Source organism: Lissotriton helveticus, chromosome 2_1, assembly GCF_964261635.1.
Source record: "Lissotriton helveticus chromosome 2_1, aLisHel1.1, whole genome shotgun sequence".
NCBI lineage: Eukaryota > Metazoa > Chordata > Amphibia > Caudata > Salamandridae > Lissotriton > Lissotriton helveticus.
Window position 1 is genome coordinate 317,812,649 of NC_136059.1, and position 18,654 is coordinate 317,831,302.

The window sequence follows — 18,654 nt, forward strand, 5'->3', positions numbered from 1 at the left end:
AGACATTTATAAAATCCCTTCCTAGTGGTCAACCATATTCCTTTCCGGGCACATTCCAGGCAATTCTTGGCTAGCATATTTCCCATACTGACTGCTCTTCTGAAGGAGATGGATGGATTGGCGGGCATCTGGTCACCTATTACCGGGTCTTCCCGCACAAAGTGCCAATTGCGTCTAACGATGCTCCTAAGTTCTTTCTCCTGCTTAGAGTACGTTAAAATTAGCCTCCCCCGGTTGGGGTCCTGTTTCTGAAGCTAGCTGCGGGGTCTGAGCGGTATACACAAGGAGATCCTCCCTGGGCTTCTCCCTGGATTTATTTATAGCAGCATCCCCCATCTTCTTACTGTAGCCCCTGGCTAGAAATCTGGCACCACTTTCCTTCTGTTTGAATTTAGCATCCTCCGGATCACTACAAATGCGGCAGATCCGGAGCATCTCCCCGTAGGGGATGCTTCTAACAAGATGTGAAGGGTGGGCACTCGACGCGTGTAGAAGTGTATTCCCCGCAGTCTGCTTTCTAAAAAGGGTAGTGGTTAAAACATTTTTATCAACTAAGATCTCGACATCTAAAAAGGTTACTTTACTGATTTTAAAAGTGAATTTAAAATTAATCATTTTCATTGATTTCATTTATGAATTCCAACGCACTTTCCTCACTTCCCCGCCAGACAATGAAAAGATCGTCGATAAAACGCAACCATGTAACTACATTTGTGGCATATACTTCTTCATGCTTGCGCATGAGGACCAGCTCCTCCCACCAGCCCATAAACAAACAGGCACAGCTGGGGTAGAAACTGGCCCCCATCGCAACGCCCTGAACTTGATGATAAAATTGACCATTAAAGATAAACATATTGTTTTCAAGGCAAAAGCGTAACATCTCTAATAACATTCGTGAGTGCTGTGCAAATATCATCGACCTTTTGCTAAAAAAATACTCCACTGCTTTTAGTCCGTCTCTGTGTCTAATGCACGTGTATAAAGAACACACATCCAACTTTACAAGTAATAGGTTAGGATCCCAGGACAAGTCCTTGATTTTGTTTAGAAAGTCACTGGTGTCCTGTACATATGACCTAAGTTGTTTAATGGGTACCTGTAGGAAAAAGTCAATGTACCTGGATAGATTCTCCAGGGGACCATCACAAGCTGCAATGATCGGTCTACCTGGTGGTGCGGTCATGCTCTTGTGGACTTTTGGTATAAAATATATATATATATATATATATATATATATATATATATATATATATATATATATATATATATATATATATATATATATATATATATATATATATATATATATATCTTCGTTTGCTAGACTGAAAATGTCACGATATGTTTCAATGTCTGATACCTGTAGTCCTAAGGACTCATTGTTTCCAGCTGAATACAGGTTGGGAAAGATTTGCTCCACCCTAGCTTTTTGTAAATGTAATTTTTTAAATTTCAGCTTACGAATAAACAGGTATACATCAGCTCTTGTTTGTATGTACTTGAAATTGGACTCTGGACAAAAGGAGAGCCCTAGGGAAAGTAACTGCTCTTCTGCGGCAGTTAAGTCAATATTTGCCAGATTGACGATGGTATTTGCTTCCTGCTCCATTGTAACTTTCCTCGGGCCCGTAGTTGGGGGTATTATTCTTACTTCTTGGCTCGCCCCCGGCCCCGCTTCCTGGGTTCTCCGATTCCTGTGGGCCTGGCGTCTCCCCAGTCTCCTTTGAGACTTTGTTTTGGCACAGCTCCCTGATTTCGTGATCGCAGGGTGTCCCTTCTGCCATGTTTTAAAATGTCCAATTCTTCCCCCAACGTCAGCTTAACACTTTGCTCCTTGTTTTTTCGGGCACCTTCATTTGCCGACTCGCTTTCTGGTGCCGAGCTTAGTTCTGACATGGAGGATAGTTCCACCCGCTGATTAGGTGCTTTATTATTCCCTTGTAACCTTTTATTTGCAGTAGCCGCCCTTAAAGAGTCATAACGCCGCGCAAATGTAAAAATTTGGCCATTGGCGTAATCTTCTCTGTCCCTCTTAAATTTATAAGTTTTCCGAATTTTGATTTTATCCTCTTCTTTGGCCAGCCTAACGGTCATTTCATCCCTCATTTTTTGCCCCAGCCGGGACTCTCCCTCCTGCTGTTTCAAGCTGTCCTCCAGGGCTTCTATCTTGATCTGTAGGTCTGCCCTATCGATTTTCAGCATATTTGACAAGTATCTCTATCAGTTTTCCCGACGAGTCGAGGTTACATTCCCCCACTCTGCCATCATTAGTGGGTTTGGCATCTCGTAACTGGGGGCGATCATAATGCGTAGCCCCCTGGGGACTCGTCCCACATCCAAATATCTCTTCAATGAGCGCGCCTCCCACCACTTAGACTGCTCTTGTATTTTTCTAACAGCTTAAAATTCTCCTTTAGACCGTTAGACTTTGCATTCGATTCCTCTGCTCCTCCAGTATTTGCACTTGCTTCGTTAGTAGTATCATCCGAGAACATCGGTTTCAGCCACGTTATAGTTCAAAATGAGCATTTAAAAAATCTTGGAAATTCACTGAAAAAACCATAGGTTTCAGCCATGATATAGTTAGGAATTACTAAACAACAAGGAGAGGTGCCAATACTGATCCTCTATTTATCTTCTCATTCTAACACCCAAAACAAAGAAATCTTATCGAAGATGGGGCAAACTATTCAATAACTCTTTTTATTTTACATAATCATTTCCAAAGTGCATATAATTCAAATATCAACATATACTATTAAAGGACAGAACATTTTAGCACAAAATGGAAAAATCGGACACGAAAAAAGAACAATAAAATCAATCAAGCATTCCAACGTCAATCATATCACAGTCATGCCTCAATCATTCATACATACATATCACAATACTTCGCCCAATTGAGTACAGGTAAACAAGCGGGCTAAGTATTCGGTCTGCTACAAAAATGCAAAGATATTTACAGTGAATTGTAAAGTATACTTATTCTTTTTGATTTGAATCAAATAAATCATAACAATTAAGTAGACAAGAAGTGGAAGTCAATAGAAAATTCAAAGCAGCTAGTGTGACAATTTGTTAACACTAGGGCAAAACCAGGACAAGCAGACGCTAAGCGTGAAAGGGCCTACGCGTTTCGAATCCCTAGGGGTTGGAGGGGATTCTCATCAGGGCCAGGTTGCTCTGGGGAAAAAGAGAAAAGAGAAAAACTTTGTGTACATTTGTTTAAAAAAAAAGAATCTAAAGAGCACTACAACACCCAGAGTAACCTCTGCTTACCACTATGAAGGATGTCCAGAGATCAAAGAGTGAGTGTCACCTGTGTTCACAACAGACAAAGAAAAATAGAAAAAATGTGTGTGTAAGTTACAATTCTATTTAACATGCCAGTCCCGAAACCAAGACTTTTCAAGGATTTACCTCGGATGTCAGTGACGGAGTGTCCAGGTGTGTGGCTTAAGGGCAAAAACGGATCTGGGCAGCCTGTAAAAGATGCATGCGATTTAGTGCCTGAAAGTTTCTATGATAGCACTGTGAATTAGATGAAAGGGCGGACTTCTTAACAAGCAGTTTTCACAGGTCGTGCAGGAAGGCGGGATCTTTTTTTTAATCGCTGAGCAATGAAGATTAGGACTCCACTAGCTGGTGAGCCCTTGCCGCGTTTAGATCCCGTTATCACATTAAAACAATTTGCGTGAAAGCAGCGCTTTAACACGCTTTCTCCCCCTTGTTTTTCAGAGCGGCAATAAAAAACCGCTTCGCAATTTAAAAAAAAGATCCCCGCCTTCCTGCACGACCTGTGAAAACTGCTTGGTAAGAAGTCCGCCCTTTCATCTAATTCACAGTGCTATCATAGAAACTTTCAGGCACAGATTTCTTTGTTTTGGGTGTTAGAATGAGAAGATAAATAGAGGATCAGTATTGGCACCTCTCCTTGTTGTTTAGTCATTACGGCTCAGCCTTACTGATTAGAGCCAACCCCGGTTGTTTTGGATTGGATAGTTAGGAATTAGCATTTAAAAAACCTTAGAAATTCACTGAAAAAACCATAGGTTTCACACATGTTCTAGTTAGCTGGACATTTCACTCATACAAAACCATTGAAATTCCCCCGTTATAGTTAATTCAGGTAACTATAACTCGCGCACCTGCAATGCATTGCTGATGACGTCACATACTACATCACTCATGACATGGACAGTGACATCACTCATGACATCACTGATGACATCTCAAATGACCTCAGTGTAATTCCGTTCAGCCGCTCGGGCTGTAGCCCTGGCTAAAGGTCCTATGTAAAATTGCATGGGGAAAACACGTTTTGGGACCCCCCCTTTTTTCTCGGCCCCTGCTGTACGAATCAACCCCCAAACTTTCAGGGAAGGAGCGGAGCAGGCCATTTTCTTGGAGAAAGTCGCGAAGCTTCGTCCACCGGCGCCAACGTTATTCCAAATAGAATGTTGCGGATTTCCTATGGAAACTAGGTTTTAACTATAACTACCTACTGGCGATTGCCAGTAGGTAATATATATATTCTCGCTCCTCCTACACCTTTACTCCTGCACTCGAGAGCGGGTGCTGCTGTGGCGGAAGGTGCCTCCGCCAATTGACGCTGCTTGTCCCCTCTAGTTCCCAAAAAGGATGCAGCACTCCTGGGGGAGAGTCTCCAAGTTTATTGAGACGCTACAACGCACCAGACGTGTTTCGGCAGTCGCCATCCTCGGTGGTACGAGGGCGCGCCAGAAACTGCCATTTTTTATTTACATTTTCAAAACCACTTCCTGTGTACATTCAACAACATAGAAAGAGGACCAATACAACTCTCTGTATTGCGGGTGCCATCTTGATCTTCAATACTCTTGTGAAATTATAAATACATAGCAGTAAACCAACATTAATGCCAGCAATAGATCGCACATTTGCATTTATGGTAATATTACAAATCTTTTCTCTCCCCCACGCTCAGGCTCGCATTGGACGCGACCTCGGCTGCTCGGTTAAGTCTCGTTTTCCGGTCTCATCCGAGACCGCACCAGGTACATTCCGTGCTCTGCCTCCACGCGTTTAGCTACCTACGCCCGTTCTCCCTCTCTGCCTGCACCCGCATGCTGCTTCAATCGGACATGTGTGCTACACTGATCACGCTCCCCCGCCCGCCAGACACTCACGCCTTTGCCACAATTACTTGTTTCTCCTCGGGCAATCGTGATTATCCTTATTCACAACCGATCAACTGTACAGTGTCCCCACCCCTTCCCCACTCAAATCATGGCACTGGACGCCCATTACTTCTCCCCTACCACCTCCCCTGTGATCTCGTCCCCTCAATCACCTCTTTCCATGTCCACCACTTCACCGGTTCTCCTCTTTTGGGGCCTCCCTTGCTTCCAGCCCCTCTCCTCGTCCCTGGTCGGCATATAAACATTCGGCCACTCCCACACGGTCAGCCCTTACAATCCACCTCCATCCCTTGCCGCTTCCCATCGTTACCTGGATCCACTTCTTCCAAACGCCATCCATACTTCCCTGTCCAACCACACTTTCCTGACCACTACGAGCGCGAGCGCCATCCCTCCGCCGGCCCCACCTTACCCTTTCCCTTCCTTCATGTACAGCACCGTCTTCCAATTACAACCCGGTCCTGAAGATGATCCCAAACAAAGAGGATCGAAACGTCGTCGACCATTCAGCGCAATAAATGGCGCAGCCACCAATGTGGCTCATCCAAACCAATCTTGCAAAACTTTGAAAAATCTCGCTTTGTAACTTATCTGGAGCCACATTGCTTTTATTATTCACTGTATATATTCGAGCACCAGTCACCATGCGCCTTACATGCTGACCACAATTGTCACTTGCGTCGCCACCTCTGTGTCACCTGCACATGCTGAGCACCAAGTCCAATTCGGGTTGTTTTGTTATTCATCTGCTTACAGTGCTGTTACAACTGTACCTCTCTAATTTCTCTTTAATTATACGATGCCATGAGCACGTTTGAAAAAATTTATTGAATCTCCTTGTTTCTCTTCACGTAATGCTTGATGCATACATGCTTATTAGTAATACCAGTTGGGATATTGTTTGCTTATTTTGATTACCTACCCCAATCCCAACGTGGTTGACTGGTCATACTCCTGTAGTATTTTACATGTTTGCTAAAGGGGCCCTTTGACACAGGCCCTCGTCGGCAGCAGGCTGGACTATGGCAACGCACTCTATGCAGGAATCCCGGACAAACACCACCTCCGACTGCAATGCATCCAAAACACCTCCGACTGATCCTCAACGTCCCTCGCCGCAGCCACATCACCGCCCACCTGAGATACCTACACTGGCTCCCCATCAACAAGAGGATCACCTTCAAGCTCCTCACCCACGCACACAAAGCACTCCACAACACCGGACCAGCCTACCTCAACAGCATCCAAAGAACGACCTCCAACGGCAGATCCTTCTCCTTCCTCGCTGCCAAAACCTGCAACACCCTCTTTACCCACCTTCGACAGACCCAAGACCTGCTCACCTTCCGAAGACTCCTCAAGACCTGGCTCTTCGAGCACTGGCAGCACCCCCTCCCTCAGTGCCTTGAGACCCTCACGGGTAGGTAGTGCGCTCAACAAGTACAACGATTGATTGATTGAAGGGGAGCAATGGGATGGGAAGCCAAAGTAAGATGGCTTTGGAAATCATATCCATAGACAACCAAGGAGCACATATTTACAAGTTTTCTTCCTGGATCATTCCAGATCAGGGGAAGGGCATCCTGCAGTGCAACAGTAAAAAAGATAATTCTGGTGAGTCAAAAAATGATTGTAGGAAATGCATTTGAAGTATATTCAGATATTCTCGGCAAATCTTAAATTATCGCAAAAAGGGCAAATCTCACTTCTTCACCCTTCCCCTGTCCGGCAGCAAAGTGAGAGATTGGTTAGATGCATCACTGAAAGTTGAGTGGTTGCAGCTGCTGCCACATTCAGTGTAGACTAAACAAAAACTACAGCATAGGAAGAGAAACTGGAAATGCAGCAGAGTATTGGTCAACCAAACACTAACTCAAGCCATCTTCCCAGTACCTCTCAAGACAGGCCAGATCCTTCCACTCTTAAAGAAACTTACACTAGACCCTGATGGTCTGGCTAGCTACAGGCCCATCTCTCATCTACCTTTTATCTACCTTTTATCAACAAGGTCATCGACAAAGCAATTTGTGTTACGCTCTGAGATCACATCAGTGCTAACCAACTCCTGCACAACTGTCAGTCTGGTTTCACATCACGATGCAGCACAGAGACTGCTACCTTACACATCAGACAATCCCTTTTGAACACCAGTGAAGATGACCCCTTCCTCCAGATTTTGCTGGAGTGCTGCCTTCAATACAGCCAACCATCCTACCCTCATATGCACCTATAAACCTCAAATGGGAATCACCAGCAATGTCCTTGCTTTGTTCTCCTCCTATTGTTCTAATCGCCACCAGTTTGTCATCTCTAGGTCACAAAAGATTCTAATCGTGTGGAGTCCCCCAGGGTTCCATACTGTCTCCTGTCCTCTTCATCCTTTTACATAAAGCCGCTTGGTGATCTATTCTCGGATTACAGCATCATGATTCACCAATACCCTCATTATACACGACTCAACATGAAATCCTTCCTTGCTTCCGACATTCTATATCTCAAATACTTTCAGATCATTTAGATCTGTAATTTGAATGTGGAAATTTTTGACGGACACTGTAATACTGTACCTAAAGAAGGGATGGGCTGAGGTCGTTCAGATCCTCATCCCTTAGTATTTTATTCACCATTTATTTGCCTCGGTTTTTGATAGTGATGACTATTGACGTTTGTGTGCTCTCGCCCCCTCCCCCCAAATGTGGAGGGTTAGTTGACAAACTCAGATATTTGTTTTCAATGTGGACAGAAGAGTTTTGTTTTGTCTTAGGGGTCAGGGTAATTGTTGTTGAATCTGGGGGTAGTAGGCTTGCCTCCTTGGGTAGAGCTGGGGTAAACTGGTGGATTGGGCTGGTTAGGGACAGGATGCATGGGAAACCTGGTGGATGTTGTGTGAAGGCATCTTGTGTTCAACCCTTACAACAACTGATGTGACATGGAAGCTAGATAAGTTACCAACTTGAAATTTGATGGGTATGGCTGATCTATCCAAACGCCAAAAGCTACAGGCACTCTTTGCGTGTTTTTTTCAAAGAAGGAATGTAAACAACTGCATAGGAAGAGGCAAGGGCAAATATTCAAGATGGCCTACTCAACATATGCTCAGGGAGCACTGGTATGTGTCGTACTCGGGGTCCTGTTTATAAAGTGCCTATCGACAAGGAGGGCAGATGTGTAACAGTTGTAGGGAAGACCGAATGTTAATAGTATCCAGATAGCATGCCTATAGTCATTTTTTTCCCTCTGTTGTGTTTTTAGATACGATAGCACAGATACTACTGCTAGATGCTTCTGCGCTGATATGGTGGGACAGGGGGACTGTAATTGTGTGGTGAACAATACTTTGCCCATGACCGTCGATGAGAAACCGCCAACTGGGTCTGCCAATGATCCCCAATTGATGCACAATCTCTAGAGGCTTGTGTTTCTAACCAAAAGGAATTCTTCTCCTACTCGCCTATAGAAAACTTAAATACCCGACTAGATAGGTTTATGATGACACATTTCGGAGCGGGCATGGTGGCTGATGCTGAATATGTTTCTAGGGCATTTTCAGACTACAGTGTGTACTTGCGCTACAACGGAGTAGAAAATCCTGCTTGTGTTCCTATATGGAGACTTTAGGCAACAGCCCTACATGATGCTACCTTTAGGAGGGGAGTTAAGAGATATTATTGTCACCTATTATAGGGAAAATGAGGTAACCGAAGCTGAAAAAGAGACTAGTGGTGGGGGGCATTTAAAGTAGTACTCTGAAGCACGTGCATTAGAATTTTGATATGGATTAGGGAGACTTGGATACAGACATTTTGCTGGAGGTCACCATGCGAACATTGGAAAGAGGTAGTGGGCAGCCCTTAATACAATCAGATATTGCTTGACTGTACTGTTATTGATGACACAAAAAGATGTTGCAGTGCCTATAATATAGAGCATGTGTGGCGGGCAGATGGAGGTTAAGTGAGCTAAAGAACAATGATGGATTCAACCCAGATCTGTGACGGGGAGGGAGTGTCTGTAAAGTTTCAGCGGTCCGTCTTTCATCTCCTAGTGCTTGCTTTGTTCGCCCTAAGTTGGCAGGATATGCCCAGACGTGGGTCCCTTGCTCTCTGGATTCAAGCTATCCCGGCTGATAAGGCTGTTAGCCCGAAACCGGTCCCAGAATGTGTGTTTCCGTTCCAGGAAAGATCTGGCTTGGCAGTTCGGGCTGGACTGTTCCCATGAGGCACAGGGTCAAGACTAATTTGCATGTAGCTGTGTCTAAACTGGGGTGGCGAAGTAAGCTGAAGAACGATGATGGATCCAACCCAGATCTGTGACTGGGGTGAGTGTCTGAAAAGTTTCAGCTCTCTGTCCATCTCCTTGTTTGCTTGTTTTTTTTTGGTCATAGTCAGTTGGAGATAAATCAGATCTTTACGTATTGAAGAGCACCATATGGTGCACCTCTTGACATGCAGGATGGGACGTTGAAGAGTATGCAAGACTTCCCGTGTTGATTGAGGAGCTCACAAGCTGGCCATGAAGGCCCTACTGATTGTGCAGTAAATCAAAAAGGACCTTGAATTAACAGTTCGCAACAAACCTCCTGGCTCAGATGGCTTGCCAGCCAAGTTGTGAAAGATATATTTGGTGACCTCTTGACCACCAGACTACTGGCGATGTAAGACTCTGCCTGAACATCCTGTATGCCCCCAACAGCGCGTGAGGCTGCCATGCTTCTTCAGACAGAAAGAGAAAAGCTAGAGAGATCCCCTCAATGTTAAACATAGAGTATAAGATTAATAGCAAGATCCTAGCGAAAAGGATTCTGTCTGTGCGCCATACGCTGGTACACCTTGATCAAAATGAGTTTGTCCCTGGGTGTAGCACATCAGCAAAACGTACGGAGATTGCTTCACTTGAAGGCCCCCATGCCAGCTACAGCTCCCGTATCCTCTGTGGTGTTGGTGGATCTGGGGCTAAATATGACCCACTCAAATTGAACTAATTTTGAGTACTGCGTTTCATGAACTTTGGCCTGAAATTCCCCTGTATTCAATTATACACTGACCCTGTATCAAGAGTAGTGGTGCAGTGATTTGAGACCAGTGGATTGTGGGCTGAACTACTTGTCATGTCTGCTCACTGTTAACAACATTCTTTGCCTTAGCAGTGGCGATGCTCGCTGGTCTAGTGTGGTGGAGGGCAGAGGAGAGAAGATTCAGGGGTTACCACACATCATACTATTTAATTGTATGCCAGCAAAGTATGTATGGTAAGCACCGGGCAGTAGAGCTGGGGCCATTAATAACCACTGTGGATTGCTTTGGCTTGCTGTCAGGACTAAAGTTAAACTGGAGGATGTACTGTATTTTCCTCTAAGCCTGCACTTCTTTGGGTGCGGGGCACTTTTAAATGTATAGGAGGCTAGCTATACCATGCCATAGATGACTTGCTGAAGGACGAGCACTGGTGCCAGTTAGAAAGTTGGCGTTCTGGATTATGGTCCCATATCCAGTATAGGCAGAATGGCCCTTTCCAAAATCATTGATTCCTCTGGTTTTCTTTCCTTTCATTATTTGTCCCGACTGGGCTTCTGAAAGGACCTGCAATCTCTTTTGGTGAGTTTGATATGTGGCATGCACAGATGCCCTGGGGAAGATACAGCAACCACTGATTGAAGGGAGTGGGAAGGAATTGGGCCCCCATGCCTTTTTGATTATTGAAAAGCAGCAAGCATGCAATGGGACAAAATGGTTTGCTGCAGGGTGTGGAGTTGTGATGCTTGCTGGCTGAAATTGCACCGTTCTCATTGGTGAGGCTATTTGGGGAGAGAGATGACAAATTATCTCCAATGATAGTGTGAACTGCAAAGCACTGTTGGAGGCGTTGTCTAAGAAGAACCACAAAGCAGACCGTTTATATGCAGGAACTCCCTCTATATTGTCTCTCTGAACTTCCGGAGGTCAGTAGGCCAGATATATACAAGTGTGACCCACCTGGGTCAGTTTCTAGTTTACAGGAGAGTGGTCCGAGAGTTTGCAGTTACACGGGACCAAAACCTGCGGTACATAATCTATAAAGATAGTGGGGACTTATGGACTTCATGTGAACTAGAGGTGCCATATAGAACAGTGGTGCAAGATTTGACCTGTGGGATTTCAGATGAGAAATGGGCCAGAGTGCAAGAATATACCACAAAAAAATCTCACAAAGCCTGGTTCAATCGAATTAATTTTTCAGCAGCAGTCTTATCGATCACTAAGGAAATTACATTGGAGATATGAGAATATTAAAGATGACTTCCTCAAGCGGTCGGATGCTAGTTTTTAGGTCGAGCCTGGGCAGTGCATGCGCTGCTCTGCGAGCCATGCTGTATTGGAGTATGTACTTGAAACTCTGCCCACTCTCTGCCCATATTTGTCATTGGCTTGTGTTATTGTTCTTCGTAAATGCTGGCTTCTGACTCATTAAGCTTCTTAGTTCCTCCTTGGTACTGCCTTGTCTTCAATTGTAACCCCCCTTTCACTTCTGTTGTTACAAAGTACGTCTTCTTTAGTCTGTAAGCACCATTGTCTTTAATGAGTTTCTCTTACAGTAGGAGGGTCTATCGTGTGCAGTTATGACTACCGGCTTGTTTATTTAACTCCTAGCAAACCGGGAGCTCTTCAGGGGGCATGAAAGACAGAAGGGCAACTCAGCGATGCCTTCAAGCATTTGGAATGCAGCAGGTCTCTGATTTGCGAGAGTTTAAGCTATTGGCATTATAAATGACAATGCCTTTGATGTATGTCTTAAAATCAAACATAAATGAAAGGCATTGCCATATTGATGGGAGTAGTTTAGTTTGTAAACACTCTTAAAGAGAAAATGATTGCTTGTGCGTCCAGTGCTTGTTTGTTAGTCTTGATGCCTGACCAAAAGAGACTAAGTTATCCCCTGGAGAGTAACACTGGTTTTGTTTTGATTGTGTGAACCTATATTGTAAACAACCTCCCACAATATATGTTAATTAACTAAATTTAAATCCTTTTGCTATGCATATACATTGGAATGATATGAATAACTATTAAAAACGAAATAAAGTGGTCTGAAAACGAAACAAAAAGTGGGAGACGGAGCAAGAACCAATTGGTTAGGGAAACATGGATTTCAAGGGCGCCAGAAACTGCCTGAATGAGGTCTCTGATTCTCAGATGTTCTTAATCAAAGCACCGATTGTCATGCCACAGATGGCCAGTGGTTCATTTCGGGCCCAGCACAACTCCCCATTAGCGAACGTTAACTATCCCTGTCTCGTCTACATATTGTTTGGCAATCTATTGACTCAGAGTAGTAGGACCCTTTTCAGGTATGGCGCGCGCCAGGACCTTTTTGATTTCAGTAAAAACAAGCATTTACAATGCAATGGTTTTGCCTTCGGAAAAGTTAGAGCTATTGGTATTGTAAATGACAGACTTTTTATTTATGTGTTGGTTTTGAAAACGGATAAATAAATGGCATTGTCATTTACAATGCCAATAGCTTCATGCAGCAGCGCTGCCAAGGGACTCTGCGTGTGCCACGTAGTTGTTTGCCTCTGTAGTGAGACTACTACGCACGCTCAAAGCTTTGCTCTACAAAGTCTGAAAGTGACATTTGCTCACGCACTTCAGCTCTGAACATGGCTGCGATCCCCAGAGTGAACGAGCATTTGCTGTACTTAGCGTCACCTGCATAACTACCCAAGGTGCTATACGTAAAGACAAACTATAGCATCGGAAAGAAGATCCCACAAGAGAACCCTTTGTCTTCTGATACTATCGGCTCCGAGGTCAGAGCTGATCTCTGACGCTCGGCGGAGTGTTGTTAATTCTACCTTCATCACATCCTCACAAACTAATCTTCCCACCAACAGCTAAGCCCGGAAGCGGAGCGGATTGAGGAGAGGGGGCCAAGTGCAACCTGACGACTCAAGACGGGTCAAACTCCTCCCACACCCCGGGCCAGCAGACACCACCGCTTGCACCTTTCTGACACTTTTTAAACTGAAGACACCCGAGGTGCAGCTACCGGAGCAGGCCTCAACTCCGCGTCAGAGAGCCGGCCTGAGAGCCACGATGCCTGTGCGGCTCAACCCAGGCTCTACCGCTTGCACCCCTCGGTCCCCTTTTAAACCGACAAGCACCCGGTGCGCAGCTGCCGGACCAGGCCTCAACTCCGCGTCAGAGAGCCGGTGCTAGGCCTGTGCGGGAGCATGCCGGGCCGGGCCCTCAACAGACATGGGCTAGGCTCGCTCTCCGCCGCCGCTCCGGGCAGCTCACCAGAATCCTCTTGCCTCCTCAGACAGGCTTCATGCAATAAGTCTGCGCAGGGGCAGCCGGCTTGTGAATGGCCCCGGGTCGAGGGGCTAGGGGAGGGTGGTGAGGGGCAGAAAGAAGGAGGGCTCTTGATTGGCACGCGCGACACAACAAACAAACTAAGCAATGGTCAAAGAAACGTGCTAAACACGAGGGGGGGGTACGGTGGGGGGAGTTAGCAACACCGGTTAGCAAAACCAGGGAAAGGGGCAAGGCGCGGGGTGGGGGGCGGGGGGGAGTTAGCAACACTGGTTAGCAAAACCAGGGAAAGGGGCAAGGAACAGCCAATGAGATAACAGACCGGGGTATGAGCGACAAAGAAATATATAGTAGACTGGTGGAACATTATTCTAAGGCAAACAAAAACAAAGAAAATATTTTTTTTAAAACACGGAGGAAAAAGTAATAATTACAAGTTGAAAATGTAGTGGGCGAGGAAAGGAAGAAATAATTCACAGGACTGCACGCGAGGAGAGGAGGAGTATTAGAAAATGCAAAAGGGAAACGAGAACAGGCCAGGATAAGAATAAGAACCAGCACCTACGGGCACACGGACCAGCGGGAGGGGGGGGGGGGGCGGGAACGGACAGCGGGACATCGCGCAACCCACCCCTGAAAACGACATTTTGGAAGTGTGGCGAAAACAAAGCTTTAAAAAAAAAAAAAAAATCACCGCCCGCATGACGATCGCAAAGGGGCGGGATGAGTAAAAATCGCGGGAACGCCCACAAATCTGCTCCGGCATCGACGGACAGATTTCTGTTCCAATGGCTAGCCTCCATTTATGGAGCTAGCCAATGGAACAGAGGGGCGGGACAAGACACACATACTGTACACAAGATTTCGCCTGTGTCGAAAAGCGGCGCGGTGTGCAGTTTCGACAGGCGAAACCTAAAAATACATATTTTATATACAGGGGCTTTCGGTCATCCCTTTTCATTCATTGGTCTTTTGTCATTCACATTTTCTCTCCCCCATATAGCATGGGGAAGTAGGCCAGCCCACTTCAGCCATCCGTTCCCTTCTTTGTGAGTGACTGCATTCTGCTGTAGCACAACATGTCATCACACACACCACCGACATCATTTGGTGGAAGAGAAGGTAACCGAAACCCCTGAACTCAGTGGGTCTCCAGCTTGTCCTACGAGGGTCTGAACAGCTAATGTTCATTACAGTTTTTGAAAACACCCCAGGTTAGTGACAACAGTCTCAGTAAGCTTGTGGGAGAGAAGTTGGTGGGTGAAGGGAGCAAAAGTCTCTCTTTTGCAGTTCTTGGCATGAAGCTCTGCAGCGTCCCACTTCCTCCTGATAGGGTGGGAATGTTTAAGTTGGCAGGTCTGGTGTGCATGGTCACACATATGTAGTCATATTTAAGAAACTTTGTAAAGGTTCCTACAAACCAGTTTCTGAATAGGCACACGCGAGTGGGCGCACGTCCATGGCCATTTTCGGCTTGTTATTATAATGTAGTTTACAAAAACCATTTCAGAGAAGAAGAAAAAACACTGGCAAAACTGAAAGGTCGGCAGCCAATACTAGACCTTTTAGCTTTGTCAATGGTTGTTTATCAAGAAGGGTCATGGGCAGAACCTGAAAGCAAATGCTTCAGGTTGTAGGGTAGTTTTTTTTCTTTTTTAATAAAGCTTTCTTAATCGGTGTATGTGGTGGTGGAAGCATCGCCCTTTTCAACCCCTCTTGCTTTATATTTGAGGTTACATGTTCCAGTAAAGGTACTAATCTCACGGGGCTGCTCTGACTTTATTATGCATGTATTTTTACGATGCACAGCAAAGCGGTCAAAAGACAACATATACCGCACAAATTGTTACAGATCTAATGGGTGTTTTATCAGATTAGCAGTGTTTCTAGTTTGGAACGTGCTCCTTTTTAAGGAAAAATATTTTTGTTGGAGGCAATATTGCAAATTGCTCTATGGAAATGATTACAGTATTTTCCGGCGTATAAGACGACCCCCTACTTTGCTTGATAAAATGTAGGTTTCGTGCTATACTCGCCGTATAAGACTACCCCCACTTACAGCGCAGTCCAACGCAGTCCTGCATAGGTGGCTCGTACTTTGTACCCTTTTGTAACCTGCACACTTATCACTTTTTTCTCTAGGAATGTACCGATTGCTACCTCATGTATTTTGGTTGCTCACTATTGTCACTTTTGATCCATGTAACTTAACGTTTGCTTTTGTAATTTGTTCATTTGTAATTGTTCCTCTTGTGTCAATACTGTTCCTACTGTAAAGCGTTCTGACACCTTCGGGTAAAGTCCGCGCTATGTAAAAAACGCATGAAAACATACTGTCAAATTTGGCACCCGGCGTATAAGACGACCCCCGACTTTCCAGAACATTTTAAGGGGTTAAAAAGTCGTCTTATACGCCGGAAAATATGGTATATTGAAATTGTCAGTTGTGTAATTTTAATATGATTGTTTTATGGATTAATCATGTGTAATGAATATTTTTTCCCCACCAGAATGCCTAAATCAAAAGAAATTCTTACTTCAAGCTCATCTGGAAGCGACTCTGACAGTGAAGCCGATAAGAAGGTGAATATTGTATATTGCGTTGTACACTAATGCACAGGTTGTACAAACCAATGTGATTACTTTTTGTACATGTGCCTATTGTGTGTAGCTTACTTCGCAAATTTTGAATGATGTAAGTATTAGATACTGCTAGTGGAAAAGAGTAGGCAGGTGTCGGGGAAGTTACTAAATGCTTTTTAGGCCTCCCCAACAAACTTGTGTAGTTGTCGCAAACCTTTAATGTTCTGTACATAGCGTGAATCCTAAGGCAGCCTTTTAATAGTCATTGGATTGCTTTCTTGTCCATTTCAGTTCCCTACTCTTAAATGAATGGTGGTCGTCCCTGTTCTTGTTGGTCGCGTCCTTCAAGCATTGCTGCTTTACCAGGTTTCTGATTTTGAGCTGTAGTCCTCCATTTCTGAAATTAGGGAGTTTCTTTTTCATGTGTGTTTCAGCACTCCATAGGAGTGCGTGCAATCCATGTTGTATCGAGGTTCCATTTTGTGGCACTTAATATGAGCTTGCAGAACATCTAAAGGCTTCTTGGCCTGTTCTGAACTCTCAGTAACTGCAAGGCTTAATAACCAAAGGAAATATTTCCACAATAGTGTGTAGATGATAGGCTATTTCTTTGCTTCGGTTGCAGAACATTTCACAAGTCAATATCCAAATATAGCTGAATGTATGTTGTTGATTAATGATTGAATACATTTTGGAAATTCCCAACACCCCTTATTGATTGATATAAATAATCAATCATTACATTTATAAAGCGCGCTACATACCCGTGAGGGTCTCGAGGCGCTGGGAGGGGCCTACTGATCGAAGAGCCAGGTCTTGAGGTGTCTTCTGAAGGCCAGCAGGTCCTGAGTCTGTCGTAGGTTGGTTGGGAGAGTGTTCCAGGTCTTGGCGGCGAGGTAGGGGAAGGATCTTCCGCCGGCTGTGGTTTTCCGGATCCGAGGGACTGGGGCGAGGTTGGCTGAGCGGAGGTTTCGGGTGGGGGTGTGGAAGCTGAGTCGGTTGTTGAGGTAGGTGGGTCCGGTGTTGTGCTTTGTGTGCGTGGATGAGGAGTTTGAAGGTGATCCTCTTGTTGACGGGGAGCCAGTGCAGACCTCTCAGGTGGGGAGTGATGTGGCTGCGGCGGGGGACGTCGAGGATCAGTCAGGCCGAGGCGTTCTGGATTCGTTGTAGTCGACTTAGAAGCTTGTTTGTGGTTCCTGAGTAGAGGGCGTTCCCGTAGTCTAGTCTGCTGGTGATGAGGGCCTGGGTGACGGTTTTTCTAGGGTCAGTAGGGATTCATTTGAAGATTGTGAGGAGCATTCGGAGGGTGTTGAAGCAGGACGCGGAGACGGCGTTGACTTGCCTGGTCATGGAGAGGGTGGAGTCGAGGATGACCCCCAGGTTGCGTGCGTGGTCTGTGGGTTCCGGGGCTGCGCCTAGCGATGTGGGCCACCAGGAGTCATCCCAGGCTGATGGGGTGGGTCCGAGAATGAGGACCTCCGTCTTGTCTGAGTTCAGCTTCAGTCTGCTGTCCTTCATCCAGTCGGCTACGGCCTTCATTCCTCTGTGGAGGTTGGCTTTGGCGGTGTGGGGGTCTTCGGTGAGTGATATGATCAGCCGGGTGTCGTCGGCGTAGGAGATGATGTTGAGGTTATGTTGTCGTGCGACGTGGGCGAGCGGTGCCATGTAGATATTGAACAGTGTCGGGCTGAGGGAGGATCCCTGTGGGACGCCGCAGATGATCTCAGTGGATTTTGAGCGGAAGGGTGGGAGGCGGACGCTCTGGGTTCTGCCGGAGAGGAAGGATGTGGTCCAGGCCAGGGCCTTCTCTTGAATTCCGGCGTCGTGGAGGCGTGCTGATAGGGTGTGGTGGCACACTGTGTCAAAGGCTGCTGGTAGGTCCAGGAGGATGAGGGCGGCTGTTTCTCCTTTGTCCATCAGGATCCTGATGTCGTCAGTGGCGGCGATAAGGGCGGTCTCGGTGCTGTGGTTGCTGTGAAAACCGGATTGGGAGGGGTCCACGATGCTGTTGTCTTCGAGGTAGCGGGTTAGCTGTTTGTTGACTATCTTCTCTGTCACTTTTGCCGGGAACGGAAGCAGGGAGAGGGGGGCCGGAAGTTCTTGAGGTCTTGGGGTCTGCCTTGGGCTTCTTCAGAAGGGCGTTTATCTCGGCGTGCTTCCAGATTTCCGGGAAGGGTGCTGTCTCAAAGGAACTGTTGATTGTTTTTCGGAGGTGGGGCGCGATGGTTGTGCTGGCTTTAAGACGTGGTGTGGGCAGGGATCAGATGGGGATCCGGAGTGGATGGAGTTCATGGTTTTGATGGTGTCTTCGTCGCTGACATCGGACCAGGCGGCTGGTGCGGGTGGTCGCAGGGGTGGTGGACGCGGGGGTATGGGAGCTGAAGCTGTCGTGGATGTCGGTGATCTTGCGGTGAAAGAAGGCCGCCAGGGAGTCGCACAGGTCTTGTGATGGTGGGATGTCGTTGGTGTTGGAGCTGGGGTTGGAAAGTTCTTTCACGATGCTGAAGAGCTCTTTGGTGTTGTGCGCATTGTTGTCTTGGCGGTCCTTGAAGGCGGTCCTGATGAGTTGATGGTGCCTGCGCGTGGCGCTTTTGAGG

The 18,654-nt window shown here is 46.0% G+C and overlaps 1 protein-coding gene across 1 annotated transcript in view; it reads left to right on the plus strand.

The window, feature by feature from the left end:
- Positions 1–18,654, plus strand: part of LOC144817943 (activated RNA polymerase II transcriptional coactivator p15) — a 108,601-nt gene that overhangs the window by 17,946 nt on the left and 72,001 nt on the right. Inside the window, exon 2 of the mRNA XM_078674911.1 lies at positions 15,985–16,057. Within this exon, the coding sequence (XP_078531037.1) occupies positions 15,986–16,057 (72 nt within the window). The 5' untranslated portion in view covers position 15,985. The remainder of the gene's footprint in view (positions 1–15,984; positions 16,058–18,654) is intronic.